Source organism: Kogia breviceps, chromosome 1 (assembly GCF_026419965.1).
Source record: "Kogia breviceps isolate mKogBre1 chromosome 1, mKogBre1 haplotype 1, whole genome shotgun sequence".
Taxonomy (NCBI): domain Eukaryota; kingdom Metazoa; phylum Chordata; class Mammalia; order Artiodactyla; family Physeteridae; genus Kogia; species Kogia breviceps.
The window spans coordinates 39321609-39341179 of record NC_081310.1 but is presented as its reverse complement, the minus strand read 5'-3'; the positions used below and the strand labels follow the sequence as shown (position 1 = coordinate 39341179).

General features: G+C 38.4%; 1 protein-coding gene across 1 annotated transcript in view; it reads right to left on the bottom strand.

Annotated features, from left to right (window-relative positions):
- Positions 1–3098: 3098 nt before the first annotated feature.
- CATSPERE (catsper channel auxiliary subunit epsilon) overlaps positions 3099–19571 on the bottom strand; it is a 229026-nt gene continuing 212553 nt past the window's right edge. The window contains exons 21-22 of the mRNA XM_067009900.1: positions 10924–10977; positions 3099–3526 (exon numbers count right to left, since the gene is read on the bottom strand). Coding sequence (XP_066866001.1) covers positions 3373–3526; positions 10924–10977 — 208 coding nt within the window. The 3' untranslated portion in view covers positions 3099–3372. The remainder of the gene's footprint in view (positions 3527–10923; positions 10978–19571) is intronic.

Below are 19571 nucleotides of genomic sequence, written 5' to 3'. Positions count from 1 at the left end.
GCCTAGTTGCTCCGCAGCATGTGGGATCTTCCCGGACCAGGGCACAAACCCGTGTCTCCTGCATCGGCAGGCGGATTCTCAACCACTGCGCCACCAGGGAAGCCCCATTTCTTTGCTTCTTATAGAAAAAAAAAGAACTCCTGGAAAGAGATGTTTACACTTGCTGTCTCCACTGCTTAAATTCTCAGTCTTTTGTTCAAAGTGAGAAGAGTTTTCCTCAGTATGATTAATTAAGTAGTGTAAGTTCAGTGTGGTGAGAAACAATAGTGAGAAAGCAAATATCACCTGGAACTACATCATGTTAAGTTTGGTGACGATGACCCTTTTATTTGTCGTTATGCACAGACACATCGTTTTACATAAAGAGAAGAATTAATATGCTATGTTCTTTTTAAAAAAATAATCTTTTTTTCTTTTTTCTTTTTCTTTTTGGCCATGCCAAGTGGCTTGTGGGATCCTAGTTCCCTGACCAGGGATCCAACCCAGACCCTCAGCAGTGAAGGTGCAGAGTCCTAACCACTGGAATTCCCTGCTATTTTTCTATTATTTCCTTATTCCCCAGTTTTGAGGGTTTTGTTTATATCCTTCCCTCTCTACATCTCTTGCCATATACCCTCTCCCCCTCCTGCAGTGTACAGACATACACACGCACACATGCACATGATGTACACAAAATGCTATACAATACATTCCATACTTTTCTCTGTGTTCTCATACACAGAGCTTTTGTTTTGTTTATATAATGGGATCATACTATAAATACTTCCTTGCAGCTTGTTTTTCTCATTTAACAAAACCTTGTGGAAAATCTTTTAAGTCAACTAATACAGTCTGATCCATATGGTTAATGACCAATCATTTATTCAACCATTCACCTACTGATAGACATTAATTCTCCTTCTAGAGTTCTGTCACACTATCTATCTATCTATCTATCCATCTATCTATATACACACACATATGTATAAAATAGTTATATATAACTATTATATGTATATAAAACTATTTGAATATTATGTATGCATTGGTCCTCCCATCTCATGGATAGACTCCTAATTCCCAAGAGTGGGATTTCTGGGTCCAAGAGAATGAATATTTCAAATTTTAATCGACCTTGCCAGATTGTTTTCCAAAAAATCTTTAAAAATTCATGTTTCATTCAGAAATGCAAGATAATTTTTTCTCATTCCTGATTCTTATTCCTTCCCAAGAGTATTACCCTTCTGAGTTTTTGCCAACAGATGAGAAAGGTAACTTCATTGTAACTTTGGTTTGTATCTTTCTGACTGCTGGTGTGGTTGAGCATCCTCAGTGGATAAGCACCTGATTTTGGAGCCAGTCTGCCTGATACTTCACCTACCAGCTGTGTGACCTTAGAAAAATTATTTACCCTCTCTGTGCCAAGTTTCCTCATCTCTATAATGGGATAATAATAGTTCCAATTGCACAGTGTTGTTGAAGAGGATTAGATAAATTATTAGAACAATTTCTGGCACATAGTAAACCCTAAAAAAAGTTGTTTTTAATATGTTTATTGGCTATTTGGGTATGTTCTTCTGTGAAATGACTGTATTTTTTGCTCATTTTATATTGGGTCATTTTCTTTCTTTTTTCCATCAAATATTTCTTGTTTCACCTCTTTCAATAAAGATTTTAAAGAAGTTTTTCATGTATGGCATACACCGTTCATATTAAATTTAATTCTATGTAATTTGTCACTACAATAAATAATTTTTTATTATTTCTATTGCTGTTAAACTGTCATATAAATATTATAAAGTATTAAATTTTAAATATTTGTCTTATATTGAGCCATCAAATGCTCTTATTCTAATAATTCTTGTTCCTAATTTTGGGTTTCCTAGGCATATAATCTTATTATTGAAAGAAAGTATTTTATCTCCTTTCCCCTAGCATTTATAATGGTTATTTTATTTTCCTCTTGTAATGTCAGAACCTTCAAAACAGTGATGAATAACAGGTATCCCTGTTTTGTGCCTGATCTTAGTAACATGAGAAATTCTACTTGTGGACAATAGCTTTGATCTGTGCCCATGGAGTCCTGTCTTGCTCCTGATCTTCCATTCTTTATGTCTGCGCTGTGGATTTCAGACTTGTTTACCCAGCCTCCACAATCACATAAGCCAATTCTTCTTCTTTTTTTTTTTGCAGTACGCGGGCCTCTCACTGTTGTGGCCTCTCCCTTGCGGAGCACAGGCTCCGGACGCGCAGGCTCAGCGGCCATGGCTCACGGGCCCAGCCGCTCTGCGGCATGTGGGATCTTCCCAGACCGGGACATGAACCCGTGTCCCCTGCATTGGCAGGCGGACTCTCAACCACTGCGCCACCAGGGAAGCCCTCTTCTTCTTTTTTGGTGAGGGGAAAGGAGCCAATTTATGAAATTAAATAAAGTTCAATGAGGGAGTGAAGAACATGAGCTAGGATACCACTGCCCTGGCTGGGCCCAGCACAGCTAAAGCTCAGCACACCATGTATCTTCAGCTTTTCCTCCCCATAAACCAATTCTTTTAAATAAATCTCTTTATACACACACAGACACACAAAAACACACACAAAATCTCTTGATGGTTATCCTCTAGGGTGGATGCTGATTGTTCACATACTAATTGTTTAGAAAGCTGAGGTCACATTTGGACAAGTTAAGCAGCTTATTTTGAGCATCAGAATCAAATTTGAAAACTTAAAATTAAGACAGAGTATTAGCCTCCTATTTTCAATATGATAAGTTATATTTCATATGTGAATCTACCATTAGAAAAATTTCTGAAATATCTTTGACAGACTATTTAAATTCACATATTTATTAAGTCTTTTAAAGACTTACAGCCATATAAGGTTATATGAAAAGTTAAGGTTATACTTACAGCCATATAAAAGTTATACTTTTATATAACATACTTTTATATAACCTTATATATGGCTTATATAACTATACAAGCCATATATAAGGTTATACTTACAGCCATATAAGGTTCATATGAAAAGTTTTGTGCAAAATAATCATATTTGACACATTTAAATATATTTTCAAAAATTTACTTTCATTTTTAGGAAAGATTGTAATAGCCAAACTTAGGTGGTTATTAAACTTTTTAATTTTTTAAAAAAGCCATGTAAGAGTATACAGACTACCTTAAGATAAAAGTGAACACATAAGGATTAATTTAATAACATACATATTATATTTCTATTTTGGGTAATTTAAGAACATTTTTGAGATTTTGAATTTGATGATACTTACTATGAGCTTATACTTAGTATTTCTTGGTCAAACACACACACTCTCAATATGAGTATATATACATACTCTTTCTACATACATATATTCATAGTCAATAAACTTTCATTTTTCTAATTATTCTTTTGTTTTCTTTCAGATTTGTGCAGTGGTTCATAAATATATTCTCTATAAATCCTCAAATAGTGAAAGTAGCTCAGAACAAGAATACTGAAGAACAGTAGCATCAGGAGAAAGAGGAAAGCTGCAACCAGGTAAGCACTTGGACTGAAATAAGAAAAGAAAAGTCATTAGAAGTCATCGTTCACTTTGGTTGTTAATTTTTTTAGTCAAATAATTTTTGAACAGCTAGCTGCTATGCCATTGTTCTCTGTTAATAACTAATAAGATTTATAAGACATCTTGTCTACCCTCAAGATGTTTACCTCTTAGTGTTTGAGGCTGACCAGAGAGGAAGATAGACAGTGTGATTGATCGATATAATGAGAGAAGGAAGTATAAAGTTCTATGGGAACCAGGCATCAGGAAGAACTTCCAGTGGAGTTGACTTTTGAACTGAGTATAAAGTAAGAGTTAGCTAGATATGACTAGGATTAGGAGCATTAGTATGAGTTAGTTAGATAGAAATGTCTGGGAGTGGAGAAGAAGGCTAAAGTGGGCATAGCATTTTAGGCAAAGGGAGATGCATTTGCAAAGACATGGAAGCACGAGAAAACTTTAAGATCAGCCCCAGACATTCTGGAACTAAAACTAGTTTCATGTGATTAGAATTTAGGTGGTGGGCTCAGTGGTTAGAGATGAGGAATCGTAGGTTGTTCAAGGTGAGAAAGACAGCTTTTATCAAGCTACAGGGTATGAATTTTAGTCTAAGGGTAAGAGGGAGTTTCAGACATGTGATATAGCATTCTCATTTTAGAAGGATGATTCTGATTGTAGTGTGAAGAACGGATGAATGGGAGGCATGAGTGTGGAGGGAGAAAACCAGCTATGAGGTTTTTGTAAGAACCAAATATGGTGAGAGTTTTAATTAATTACTGGCTGTAGAAATGGGGAGAAATGGATAGATCTAAGATATATTTAGGAGTTAGATTGGATTGATCTTGGTGATTGTTAAGATGTGGGGTTTGAGAAATATGTTAGAATAAAGGATGTCTCCTAAATTTGGGGATGAGGTAACTCTGAGGATGGTAGCACCATTCACTGACATAGGAAATTCACAGGTAAGAACGCTTTAGAGGGTATGTGTGAATACGGTTGGTTTACTTTTGGGCATATCAAATTTGAGGTACATGAGGGTCAACCAGGTATGTGTGTGTGTGTACACTTATGAGATACTACTTTCAGCTGGGATCCAGATATCTGCCTCTTCACCTCATGTTCCTCCCATCAGAGTAGACTTATTTCTTAAGCCAAACACTGTGCTGTTTTTTATTTGGTGCCTTGGTACCTGACTTTAGTGTTTAGTTCCGTTTTAAACAATATTTATTTGTTTGCCGTATTACACTTTCCCCAGTTCCCCAGTCTCATTAGTCTGAACTTCCTCCTCTGTGGACACAAGCTTAATCTAGCTCTAGTGAATCATTTCCTTCTTAGAAATTAATTAACTAACTTAATAAACCCTCTGATATATGCCAAGTACTGTGCTAGGTGCTGGGAAAACAATAATGAGTAAAAATAGATATGGTCTTCATTCTTAGAGAGCTTACATTTTAGTGGGGACATAATCATTAATCAGATAATGAGAAAATAAATATAAAATTGAACTTGTGATAAAAACTAAGTAGGAGAGGTATACGATGCAATGAAAGCTTACTATAGCAGGATTTAGCCTGGTGAATTGGCCAAGCAATGACCCCATGGGGAAAAGAAAATTATTCTAAAATTTGAAGAATTAAATAGAAGTGGAGTTGGTAAAGTTAAGTAGGTAAAGAGGGGAAGGAAGAGATTCCAGATAGAGAAAATAGCATGTGCAGAGCTCTTGCTATGGAACAGAGTATGGAGAAGACTGGGGATTGAAAGAAGGTTGATAGGTCTGGAGCTGAGAAAATGAGGGGAACATGATGCAAGATGAGACTGGAGACATAGGTAGGGGCTAGAGCAGAAAAGGTCTGGTAGGCCGTGTTAAGAAGTTCCCATTTTAAGGAAAGAAACTTAAGGGTTTTAAGCTACTAAAATTAGCATTATGAGTCTATTGCAGTAATTCGGATCAGAGATAATGGTAACTTGGATTAGAGTGGTGTGGTGGTGATGGGTTTGGTAAGAAGTGGATTTATTTAAGGGCAATTTAAGAGGTTAAATGAATGGGAGGCAGTGACTGGATGAGCTGGAGGAGAGAGAGAGAGAGAGAGAAATGAATGTGATCCCTAGGTTTTTGTTTTTCATTTTTGACTGCTAGGTGTTTGGCTTGTACAGTTTGATGTGCTATTTCCTGAGTGAGGGAACATTGGAAAATAGGGTTGCCATATTTTTCAACTCCAGAGGGCACCATTCACATTACAGCCTATGTGAATGAATTCTCCTTGAGCTGTGCAATGACAATTCATAGGGCTGAATGCAATTACCTTGATAAGTTAGTTTTACACTGGTGCAAATAATGGGGTAAGGGAATGGGTGGTAAGATCATGAGTTCATTTTTGGACATGTCCAGTTTGACCGGTCTTTGAGATATCTAAGAGAAGAGGTTAAGTAGACAGTGGGATATATGGCCCTGGACTGGGCTAGAGATATGATTTGGGAGTTGTATGTTTATAGATACTAACTGAAATCATGGGTATGGATGAGCTTGCCAGAATGAGCAGCTCAGAAAACCAGGACTGAGCCCTAAGGAAGGTCAACATTTAATGGCTGGTGATATACGTTGAGGCTCTCTTTACTAGAGAGAGAGAGAGAGAGAATGGCTACAGAAGGCTAGGAAAACCTATAGAGCAATATGGCAGCCAAAGGGAAAGTCAACACTAATGGAAGCTCAAATAAAATATGGACTGAAAAAGATCTGTCAGATTTAGTGTAGGCCAGTTCCAGCTCAAGATGGTGACAAGGGAGGCTCCTGAACTTACCTCCTTCCATGGACACACCTATCCTACAGCTACATATAGAATAACTCCTTCTGAAAGAAATCCAGAAACTAGCTGAGCAACTCCTACACATTGAGTGAACGAGAAAAACCCACTCACATAAAAACGAGTAGGAGAGACTGAGGCACAGTCTCACCCAAACCCCCAGCCCCAGCACAGCAACATACAATGAGGAGGGAACTCACAAATCCTAGCTTCTCCCTAAGGCGTTTGGATCCAATATCCAGTACCCCAACTTTTAAAACTTCCACCTGAGGGATGGGACCCCCAAACATCTAGCTCTGAAAGCCAGCTAGGCTTTCATCCATGAGACCCACAAGGCTGTAGCAAACAAATGGGCTCCTGAAGACTCTTGGTGGCTAACCTGCTCTCTCACTCCCTGCTCAGCACAGAGCCAGCAGACTGAAATGCCCATCTTCCAGTCTTTCCATGAAAGAGACCTAGTTGCTTATCTTAAAAGCTGAAATCTGAGGGTTAGTCTCCTAATGTAACACAAATCTAGGGGTCAACTGCAATCTTCTGCAGAGACTGGGAAGCTGGCAGATTCCATCTTTGCACCCTCTATCTACCTCTCCCCAGGTCACTGGTACCTCCCTGAAATGATGTTATGCATACTTTGAATGCACAGCAGTTTCTACAGTTTCTACAGCAGTTTCTACAGCTGCTGCTCATGGGGACACACCACTTGATCGCCTGGCTCTGGTAGCTAGCAGAGCTTATGTTCACCAGTCCCACAGGACTGTAACAACTGTTCTTAACGGGCTATTCCCTTAGGGCTCAGCACAGAGGGAAGAGAAAGGCAATCTTCTGGTCTTTCTCTGAAAGAGGCCTACATGCATACTTTAAAAGCTGCTGCTTGGGCTTCCCTGGTGGCGCAGTGGTTGAGAGTCCGCCTGCCGATGCAGGGGACATGGGTTCGTGCCCCGGTCTGGGAAGATCCCACATACCATGGAGCGGCTGGGCCCGTGAGCCATGGCCGCTGAGCCTGTGCATCCGGAGTCTGCGCTCCGCAAAGGGAGAGGCCACAACAGTGAGAGGCCCGCGTACCGAAAAAAAAAAAAAAAAAAAAAAAGCTGCTGCTTGAGGGTCCAGCTTCCAGCCAGGCTGCATCTAGGTTCTGACTGAGATCCTCCTCTTTGGGAAACTGACAGGTCTTGGTACACCCTCAACCACTGGGAGACACCAAGAACTAAGAAGGCAGCTTGGACAATCACAAAGGTTTAAAAGACAAACGACAGCTAGGGCTGGGCTGAACAATAAGTTCCATCTGGGAGAAGTGGCTGTTTTATCTATTGCATAGAAACCAACACAGAAAAATCTAGAAAAACGAAGAAACAGAGAAATACATTCCAAACAAAAGAACAAGATAAAACTTCAGAAACAGACTTTAATGAAATGGAGATAAGTAATTGACCTGATAGAGTTCAAAATAATGGTCATAAAGATGCTCAGTGAAGTCAGGAGAACAATGCATGAACAAGTGAGAATTTCAACAGAGAGACAGAACATATAAGAAAAGTACCAAACAGATTTAGTGCAGGTCAAAGCTATTCTCATGAGAAGTAACTGGTGAAGGTATAACAGAGAAAGCAGGCTGGATGGCTTAGCAAAATAGGGATGGAATATAGAGAAATGAGGACCATGAGAGTAAATAAGCCTTTTAAGGAGTTTATCTTGCAAAAAGGTGGTAGCTGGAAGGGGATATAGTTGTTGTTGTTTTATTTGCTTAAAAAACTTAAGGGTGATTAAAAGTCTATTGGAAGGATCTAGTTGTGAGGGAAAGTTGAATATATAGAAGAGAGAAGGTATAATTGATTTGGAATTTTCCTTAGAAAGTGGGAAGGAATAGGGTTCAAGGCATAGGTAGAAGAATTATATTTAATGAGGATGTAGAAGGATAGAAAGAGGAGAGAATGGGTATAGTTGTTAGTTGGTTTATCTGTTTGGAATCAGAAATAAAGGTCTGAGGCTTCCCTGGTGGCGCAGTGGTTGGGAGTCTGCCTGCCGATGCAGGGGACACGGGTTCGTGCCCCGGTCCGGGAAGATCCCACATGCCGCGGAGCGGCTGGGCCCGTGAGCCATGGCCGCTGAGCCTGCGCATCCGGAGCCTGTGCTCCGCAGCGGGAGAGGCCACAACAGTGAGAACCCCGCGTAACGAAAAAAAAAAGAGGAAAAGAAATAAAGGTCTGATGGCTTCTAATTTCCTGTCTGATGGCTTCTAATTTCTCTGTAAAGGTGAAAAAAAAGTTCATTTGATGATTGTTAAGGAAAGGAGGTCCAAGGAGCAAACTAATTAGGTAAGGTCTGAAGCAGTTGTTATGAAGAGTGGAAACACTGGTTGACCAGAGAAAGAAAGTAGGATTTCCGGGTAGTGTTGGTGATCAATTTGCCCTGTTGTGTAATTTTCTTTACGGGGCTGCCCAGATGTAATCACAAAGAAAGAAGGTAGTTGGGGGCTTGCCAAAGGGGGTGCCAAATTCCAGAAAGGTAAGGGAGTACTAGAAAATGTTATTGAAATAATAGACTTTGTTTGAAATGTAAGGAAATAGGAAGTAAAAAAGGAGAAATTGAAAGTAGAGGTGGAGGTCCCAGTGAGGATGAAGAAGAATTGTAACAGGTGTAGTTGAATTAGCAAGCTGGGAAGGTCTGAGAATGAGATGTCTGAACTGATGCTTAGGAAGCAGAGAAGTTATGATAGTATTGAGAATTTATGAGAGTATTGACAGTGTCCAAGGTGTGACTGTGGGAGTGGATGGCCAGAGTACAGTGCAGGAGGGGGACACCAAGGATTAGGAAAGGCCACGATGGTGGGGCTTGATGTGGAGATGAAAACAGGATGGCATTGAATGAAGGGGAGTTTGGAGAGGATGAAGCAATGAGGACAGAAAGGACAGGGGTATAGCAGATTATATGAACCTCAAAGGGTAAGTGTTTAAAAAAATTGGGGGGGTTGTTTTTGTTTTTTTTTAGAATAACCAGAATAAATAATAATCTGGGAGTGGTTATGTGCTCTGAGGCACAGACAGAGAGCTCAGAGGACAGGATTTAGGTGAGTTTGCTGGTTAAATGGTGGCAACTCCAGAGGACACAGTGGAAACCTTGAGGAAGTGGTTGAGCACTGGGCCAGAAAGCAAAGAAATAGTGAGATCTTTGCCTCCTACAAGCTGATCTTCAGCCACTGTTTGCTCATGAAAAGGGATCTCTTACTAGGAAGATGTTCACCGCCAGCTAAACCCTGCTCTGCCTCTGGACTCGTCAGGGCTCAGGCGTAACAGAGACTGAACTGAAGTCACTAACCTAATGGACTATCCCCTATGCTGCACCATATTCTCTGGCTGCTAAATTCCAGCTACAGGGAGGCTTCCCTAGTGGTGCAGTGGTTAAGAATCCGCCTGCCAATGCAGGGGACACGGGTTCAAGCACTGGTCTGGGAAGAGGCCGCAGAGCAACTAAGCCCTTGCGCCACAACTAGTGAGCCTGCGCTCTAGAGCCCGCAAGCCACAACTACTGAGCCTCCGTGCCATAACTACTGAAGCCCGTGCTCCACAACAAGAGAAACCACTGCAACGAGAAGCCTGTGCACCACATGAAGAGTAGCCCCACACACACCGCAACTAGAGAAAAACCCGCGCACAGCAATGAAGACTCAAAGCAGCCATAAATAAATAAATAAATAAATAAATAAATAAATAAATAAATAAAATAAATTGCATGTTTAAAAAGAAAAATCCAGCTACTGGGAGGTGAGCTGGGGCAAATAGGTGAGATCCCCCTTTACTCCCTCCTCTCCTCCCTAACTCACCAAATTCCCCTTCTGTTGATGGATACTTGGGTGGATGTATGTTCTTAATATGCATCTAAATCAAACATACAAATCTAATGAGAAAGAGAAGTCGCTGCAAAAAGGCTATGCATGTTTCCTAAAGTTTCCTAGAAACCAGGCATGGTTTATCTCACTTGCAGATTATTCACACCATTAACCTCCGATTAGCATAAAAAATTGAGGAATCAGTAATAGCTAAAGTAGGGCCGTAAGTAACTTAAGTGTTTGTGGTCCAGTCTTGTTTAACATTACCCAAAACAAAAAGCAAAATAAAAACACAGCACAGAGAAGGAGAGTCATCTGCCGTCCCAACATTTGTATTAAGACTTTTTACTCTGCTCTCCAAGGAGACTAAAGCTGAGTCCAGGGAAATGCCTTTACTACCCATTTCCTGTATGTATTGGAATGATGGCCAGTGGTCAAGGGCTGACTCAGGGTCATTGAGGCACAGCCACTGTCTCCTCCCTGTCCCCACTGCTGCAGTCTACCATCTGCCCTTAGGTGGAGTTGAAAGATGCTTTTGATTGGGAAGACAATGGCTGTTGAGGGGGATGAACAAAAGGCAACCCAACTGCAGCAACAATTTTCAGGAATTCCTACTTGCTGTATCCCTGGTTTAGTAGATACATACAATTTTTAGGATGTCACATATAGGTCAGAAGTATTAGTGTCCCAGGAAGATACGGGAGACATGTGTTTCCTTTTTAGCTGCCACCATATCCTTTACAACTTCCCTCATTAAAGCCTGATCAGGCACCAGTCGTTACCTGGGAATCACTCCAAAGGTCTCTATTGCAAATATAGTGGTGAGGTTACAGAAACTGCAAATTAGAAAAATAATATTAATGATTAAATTAAATACAGTTTATTACAAGACTTCCTGCACATCTCTGTGGTAACAACCAAATCATGTATAATCTTAGTTAAGGTGTCATTTTCTTTTTTATATTTTCTTTCAAGATAGTTAATAATTTTATTATTACTAAAAGAAATGTTTATCAAACTGAGCATTACCTTACATTTTACAGAGAAAAATCTCCACTACAGAGTAAGGAATGAGAATTATTAATGATGAATTATGTAATTTCATTTAAATCACATCTATATGACAAACTATCAAGTTGGTTATGTAGTCTATGAAGAATTTGATATATTTATAAATCAAAGGCCTTTATAATTAAGAAAATTACTATATTTAAATATATACTTCCTTCTTTGTTCTGCTGATAATCACTGCAAAAGCATGGTTGGTAGACTGACATCAAAGAAGACTTGCTAAGAATTTTGTTCCCTTAAGTGGGCAACTTCACTAATTTCATTAGCTTTTCTTTTTTGAGTCTTTTTAAAAAATTGAAGTAGAGTATAGCTGATTTACAAGTTTGTGTTAATTTCAGTATAAAGCAAAGTGATTCAGTTATACATATATCTATTTTTTTTCAGATTATTTTCCCTTATAGGTTATTATAAAATATCTAGTATAGTTCCTTGTGCTAAACTATAGGTTAGTTGTTGGTTATCTATTTTGTATATAGTAGTGTGTATATGTTAATCCCAACCTCCTAATTTATCCCTCCTGGCTCTTTCCCCTTTGGTAACCATAAATTTGTTTTCTATGTCTGTGAGTCTATTTCTATGTTGTAAATATGTTCATATTTATCTTTTCTTTTTTTCCTTTATTTTGGATTCCATATATAAGTGGTATCAATATGATATTTTTCTTTCTGTGTCTGGCTTAGTTCACTTATAGTATGATAATCTCAAGGTCCATCATGTTGCTGCAAATGGATATAACATCTTTATCCATTCATCTGTCAATGGACATTTAAGTTGCTTCCATGACTTGTCTATTTATTGTAAATAGTGCTGCAGTGAGATTAGGGCACATGTGTTTTTCAAATTATGGTTTTCTCCAGATATGCCCCCGAGTGGGATCTCTTGATCATATGGTAACTCTATTTTTAGTTTTTAAAGAAACCTCCATACTGTTCTCCATAGTGGCTGTACCAATTCACATTCCCACCAACAGTGCAAGAGGGTTCCCTTTTCTCCACACCCTCTCCAGCATTGTTATTTGTAGACTTTTTGATGATGGCCATTCTGACCAGTGTGAGGTGATACAACAGTGTAGTTTTGATTTGCATTTCTCTGATAATTAGTGACGTTGAACATTTTTTTCACGTGCCTATTCGCCATCTGTATGTCTTCTTTTGAGAAATGTCTATTTAGATCTTCTGCTCATTTTTTGATTGACTTATTTGTTTTTTGATATTGAGCTATATGAGCTGTTTGTATATTTTGGAAATTAGTGCCTTGTCGGTAGCATTGTTTGCAGGTATTTTCTCCCAGTCTGTAAGTTGTCTTTTCATTTCGTCTATGCTTTCTTTTGCTGCGCAAAAGCTTTTAAGTTTAATTAGGCCCCATTTACTTATTTTTGTTTTTATTTCTATTATTCTAGGAGATGATCCAAAAACATATTGCTGTGATTTATGTCAGAGTGTTCTTCCTATGTTTTCTTTTTTTTTTTGAATTTTATTTATTTTTTTATACATCAGGTTCTTATTAGTTATCCATTTTATACACATCAGTGTATACATGTCAATCCCAATATCCCATTTCATCCCCCTCCACCCACCACGCGGCTTTCCCCCCTTGGTGTCCATATGTTTGTTCTCTACATCTGTGTTCCGATATCTGCCCTGCAAACCAGTTCATCTGTACCATTTTTCTAGGTTCCAATTATATGTGTTAATATACGATATTTGTTTTTCTCTTTCTGACTTACTTCACGCTGTATAACAGGCTCTAGATACATCCATGTCTCTACAAATGACCTAATTTTGTTCCTTTTTATGGCTGAGTAATATTCCATTGTATATATGTACCACATCTTCTTTATGCATTCATCTGTTGATGGGCATTTAGGTTGCTTCCATGACCAAGCTATTGTAAATAGTGTGGCAATGAACACTGGGGTGCATGTGTCTTTTTGAATTATGGTTTTCTCTGGGTATATGCCCAGTAAAGGGATTGCGGGGTCTTATGATAATTCTATTTTTAGTTTTTTAAGGAACCTCCATACTGTTCTCCATAGTGGCTGTATCAATTTACATTCCCACCAACAGTGCAAGAGGGTTCCCTTTTCTCCACATCCTCTCCAGCATTTGTTATTTGTAGATATTCTGATGATACCCATTCTAACTGGTGTGAGGTGATACCTCACTGTAGTTTTCATTTGCATTTCTCTAATAATTAGTGATGTTGAGCAGCTTTTCATGTGCCTCTTGGCCATCTGTATGTCTTCTTTGGAGAAATGTCTATTTAGGTCTTCTGCACATTTTTTGAATGGGTTATTTGTTTTTTTAATATTGAGCTGCATGAGCTGTTTATATATTCTGGAGATTAATCCTTTGTCCATTGATTCGTTTGCAAATATTTTCTCCCATTCTGAGGGTTGTCTTTTCGTCTTGTTTGTAGTTACCTTTGCTTTGCAAAAAGCTTTTAAGTTTCATTAGGTCCCATTTGTTTATTTTTGTTTTTATTTCCATTACTCTAGGAGGTGGATCAAAAAAGATCTTGCTGTGATTTATGTCAAAGAGTGTTCTTCCTATGTTTTCCTCTAAGAGTTTTATAACGTCTGGTCTTACATTTAGGTCTCTAATCTATTTTGAGTTTATTTTTGTGTATGGTGTTAGGGAGTGTTCTAATTTCATTCTTTTACATGTAGCTGTCCAGTTTTCCCAGCACCACTTATTGAAGAGACTGTCTTTTCTCCATTGTATATCCTTGCCTACTTTGTCATAGATTAGTTGACCATAGTAGTGTGGGTTTATCTCTGGACTTTCAATCCTGTTCCATTGATCTATATTTCTCTTTTTGTGCCAGTACCATATTGTTTTGATTATTGTAGCTTTTTAGTATAGTCTGAAGTCAGGGAGTCTGATTCCTCCAGCTCAGTTTTCTTCCCTCAAGACTGCTTTGGCTAATCGGGGTCGTTTGTGTCTCCACACAAATTTTAAGATTTTTTGTTCGAGTTCTGTAAAAAATTCCACTGATAATTTGATAGGGATTGCATTGAAACTGTAGATTGCTTTGGGTAGTATAGTCATTTTCACAATATTGATTTTTCCAATCCAAGAACATGGTATATCTCTCCATCTGTTCATATTTTGTTAATTTCTTTCATCAGTGTCTTATAGTTTTCTGCATGCAGCTCTTTTGTCTCCCTAGGTCGGTTTATTCCTAGGTATTTTATTTTTTTGGTTGCAGTGGTAAATGGGATTGTTTCCTTAATTTCTCTTTCAGATTTTTCATCATTAGTGTATAAGAATGCAAGAGATTTCTGTACATTAATTTTGTATCCTGGTACTTTAGCAAATTCATTGATTAGCTCTAGTAGTTTTCTGGTGGCATCTTTAGGATTCTCCATGTATAGTATCATGTCTGCAAACAGTCACTGCAAACAGTGACACTTTTACTTCTTCTTTTCCAATTTCTATTCCTTTTATTTCTTTTTCTTCTCTGATTGCTGTGGCTAGGACTTCCAAAATGATGTTGAATAATAGTGGTGAGAGTGGACATCCTTGCCTTGTTCCAGATCTTAGAGGAAATGCTTTCAGTTTTTCACCATTGAGAATGATGTTTGCTGTGGGTTTGTTGTATATGACCTTTATTATGTTGAGGTAGGTTCCCTCTATGCCCACTTTCTGGAGAGTTTTTATCATAAATCGGTGTTGAATTTTGTCAAAAGCTTTTTCTGCATCTATTGAGATGAACATATGGTTTTTCTTCTTCAATTTTTTAATATGGTGTATCACATTGATTGATTTGCATATATTGAAGAATGCTTGCATCTCTGGGATAAATCCCACCTGATCATGGTGTATGATCCTTTTAATGTGTTGTTGGATTCTGTTTGCTAGTATTTTGTTGAGGATTTTTGCATCTATATTCATCAGTGATATTGGCCTGTAATTTTCTTTTTTTGTAGTATCTTTGTCTGGTTTTGGTATCAGGGTGATGGTGGCCTCATAGAATGAGTTTGAGAGTGTTCCTTCCTCTGCAATTTTTTGGAAGAGTTTGAGAAGGATGGGTGTTAGCTCTTCTCTAATTGTTTGGTAAAATTCACCTGTGAAACCAGCTGGCCTTGGACTTTTGCTTGTTGGAAGATTTTTAATCACAGTTTCAATTTCATTACTTGTGATTGGTCTGTTCATATTTTTTATTTCTTCCTGGTTCAGTCTTGGAAGTTATACATTTCTAAGAATTTGTCCATTTCTTCCAGGTTGTCCATTTTATTGGCATAGAGTTGCTTGTAGTAGTCTCTTATGATGCATTGTATTTCTGCAGTGTCTGTTGTAACTTCTCCTTTTTCATGTCTAATTTTAATGATTTGAGTCCTCTCCCTCTTTTTCTTGATGAGTCTGGTCAATGGTTTAATTAATTTTCTTTATCTTCTCAAAGAACCAGCTTTTAGTTTATTGATATTTCCTATTGTTTTCTTTGTTTCTATTTCATTTATTTTTGCTCTGATCTTTATGATTTCTTTCCTTCTGCTGACTTTAGGTTTTATTTGTTCTTCTTTCTCTAGTTCCATTAGGTGTAAAGGAACTTGCATCCCATAGGTTTTGGATCATCGCATTTTCATTGTCATTTGTCTCTAGGTATTTTTTGATTTCCTCTTTGATTTCTCCAGTGAACTCTTGGTTATTTAGTAACCTATTGTTTAGCCTCCATGTTTTTGTGTTTTTTACGCTTTTTCTAATCTCATAGTGCTGTGGTCAGAAAAGATGCTTGATATGACTGCAATTTTCTTAAATTTACTGAAGCTTGATTTGTGTGCCAAGATGTGATCTATCCTGGAGAATGTTCTGTGCACACTTGAGAAGACAGTGTATTCTGTTGTTTTGGGATGGAATGTCCTATAAATATCAATTAAGTCCATCCTGTTTAATGTTTCATTTAAAGCTTGTGTTTCCTTATTTATTTATATTTTGGATGATCTGTCCATTGGTGAAAGTGGGGTGCTAAAGTCCCCTACTATGATTGTGTTACTGTAGATTTCCACTTTTATGGCTGTTAACATTTGCCTTATGTATTGAGGTGTTCCTATGTTGGGTGCATAAATATTTACAATTGTTATATCTTCTTTTTGGATTGATCCCTTGATCATTATGTAGTGTCCTTCTTTGTCTCTTGTAATAGTCTTTATTTTAAAGTCTATTTTGTCTGATATGAGAATTGCTACTTCAGCTTTCTTCTGATTTCCATTTGCATGGAATATCTTTTTCTATCCCCTCACTTTCAGTCTGTATGTGTCCCTAGGTCTGAAGTGGGTCTCTTGTAGACAGCATATGTATGGGTCTTGTTTTTGTATCCATTCAGCAAACCTGTGTCTTTGGTTGGAGCATTTAATCCATTCACATTTAAGGTAATTATTGATATGTATGTTCTTATGACCATTTTCTTAATTGTTTTGGGTTTGTTTTTGTAGGCCCTTTTCTTCTCTTTTGTTTCTCACTTAGAGTAGATCCTTTAGCATTTTTTGTAGAGCTGGTTTGGTGGTGCTGAATTCTCTTAGCTTTTGTTTGTCTATAAAGCTTTTGATTTCTCCATCAAATCTGAATGTGATCCTTGCCGGGTAGAGTAATCTTGGTTGTAGGTTCTTCCCTTTCATCACTTTAAATATGTCATGCCACCCCCCCCCTTCTGGCTTGTAGAGTTTCTGCCGAGAAATCCGCTAACCTTATTATGGGAGTTCCCTTGTATGTTATTTGTCATTTTTCTGTTGCTGCTTTCAATAATTTTTCTTTGTCTTTAATTTTTGCCAATTTGATTACTATGTGCCTCTGCATGTTTCTCCTGGGTTTATCCTGTATTGGACTCTCTGCACTTCCTGGACTTGGGTGGCTATTTCCTTTCCCATGTTACGGAAGTTTTCGACTTTAATCTCTTCAAATATTTTCTCTGGTCCTTTCTCTCTCTCTTCTCCTTCTGGGACCCCTATAATGCAAATGTTGTTGCATTTAATGTTGTCCCAGAGGTCTCTTAGGCTGTCTTCATTTCTTTTCATTCTTTTTTCTTTATTCTGTTCTTCAGCAGTGAATTCCACCATTCTGTCTTCCAGGTCACTTATCCGTTCTTCTGCCTCAGTTATTCTGCTCTTGATTCCTTGTAGTGTATTTTTCATTTCAGTTATTGTATTATTCTTCTCTGTTTGTTTGTTCTTTAATTCTTCTAGGTCTTTGTTAAACATTTCTTTCATCTTCTCAATCTTTGCCTCCATTCTTTTTCTGAGGTCCTGGATCATCTTCACTATCATTATTCTGAATTTTTTTTCTGGAAGGTTGCCTATCTCTACTTCATTTAGTTGTTTTTCTGGGGTTTTATCATGTTCCTTCCTCTGGTACTTAGCCCTCTGCCTTTTCATCTTGTCTATCTTTCTGTGAATGTGGTTTTTGTTCCATGGGCTGCTGGATTCTAGTTCTTCTTGCTTCTCCTGTCTGCCCTCTGGTGGATGAGGCTATCTAAGAGGTTTGTGCAAGTTTCCTGATGGAAAGGACTGGTGTTGGGTAGAGCTGCATGTTGCTCTGGTGGGCAGAGCTCAGTAAAACATTAATCTGCTTGTCTGCTGATGGGTGGGGCTGGGTTCCCTCCCTGTTGGTGGTTTGGCCTGAGGCAACCCAACACTGGAGCTTATCCTGGCTCTTTGGTGAGGCTAATGGCAGATCTGGGAGGGCTAACTCCAAGGAGTACTTCCCAGAACTTCTGCTGCCAGTGTCCTTGTCCTCATGGTGAGACACAGCCACCCCCTGCCTCTGCAGGAGACCATCCAACACTAGCAGGTAGGTCTGGCTCAGTCTCCTATGGGGTCACTGCTCCTTCCCCTGGGTCCTGATGTGCACACTAGTCTGTGTGTGCCCTCCAAGAGTGGAGTCTCTGTTTCCCCAGTCCTGTCGAAGTCCTGCAATCAAATCCTGCTAGCCTTCAAAGTCTGGTTCTCTAGGAGTTCCTCCTCCTGTTTCTGGACCCCCCAGGTTGGGAAGCCTGATGTGGGCCTCAGAACCTTCACTGCAGTGGGTGGACTTCTGTGGTATAAATGTTCTCCAGTTTGTGAGAACCCAGCAGTTATGGGATTTGATTTTATTGTGATTGTGCCCCTCCTACCATCTTATTGTGGCTTCTCCTTTGTCTTTGGATGTGGGATATCTTTTCTGATGAGTTCCAGTGTCTTCCTTTCGATGATTATTCAGCAGTTAGTTGTGATTCCAGTGCTCTTGCAAGAGGGAGTGAGAGCACGTCCTTCTACTCTGCCATCTTGAACCAATCTCCCTTCCTATGTTTTCTTCTAGGAGTTTTACAGTATCCAGTCTTACATTTAGGTCTTTAATCTATTTTGGGTTTATTTTTGTGTATGGTGTTAGAGAATGTTCTAATTTCATTATTTTATATGTAACTATCCAGTTTTCCCAGCACCACTTTTTGAAGAGACTGTCTTTTTTCCATTGTATATTCTTGTTCCTTTGTCATAGATTAGTTGACCATAGGTGTGTGGGTTTACTGCCAGGCTTTCTATCCTTTTACATTGATCTATAGTTCTCTTTTTGTGCCAGTACCTTACTGTCTTGATTACTGTAGCTTTGTAGTCTAGTCTGAAGTCAGGGAGCCTGATTCTGCAACTCCATTTTTCTTTCTCAATATTGCTTTGGCTAATCGGGATCTTTTGTGTTTCCATACAAATTGTAAAATTTTTTGTTCTAATTCTGTGAAAAATACCATCGATAATTTGATAGGGATTGCATTGAATCTGTAGATTGTCTTGGGTGGTATAGTCATTTTGACAATATTGACTCTTCCAATCCAAGAACCCACTATATCTTTCTATCTGTTTGCATTATCTTTGATTTCTTTCATCAGTATCTTATAGTTTTGAGAGTACAGGTCTTTTGCCTCGTTAGGTAGGTTTATCCCTAGGTATTTTATCTCTCATAATTTAGCATTATTGCTTGGAATGAGACAGGATGTAACTAAATAAACATTAATAATATGACTTCACCTATCTTCGTGTGGGAGAAGAGACAGGAAAAGAACTTTTAAAAAATTGAGTTCTTGCTATGTGCCCAGCAAAGTCAGGGATTTTTACCCAGGTTCTTCATTTATTCCTCAGGATACTATAAGATAGCTATTACGGACTCATTTCACAGATAAATAAGCTCAAAGAGACTAAACAATTTGCTTAAGACTAGATGTTACTAGTGGCAAAATTAGGACTCAAACCAAAGTAGACTCTCTAACATAATGTTCTCAAGGTCCATCAATGTTGTCTCAAGTGGTAAGATTCCCTTCTTTTTATGGCCAGATAATATTCCATACCACATTTTCTTTGTCCATTCATCCATCCTTGGACACTTACGTTATT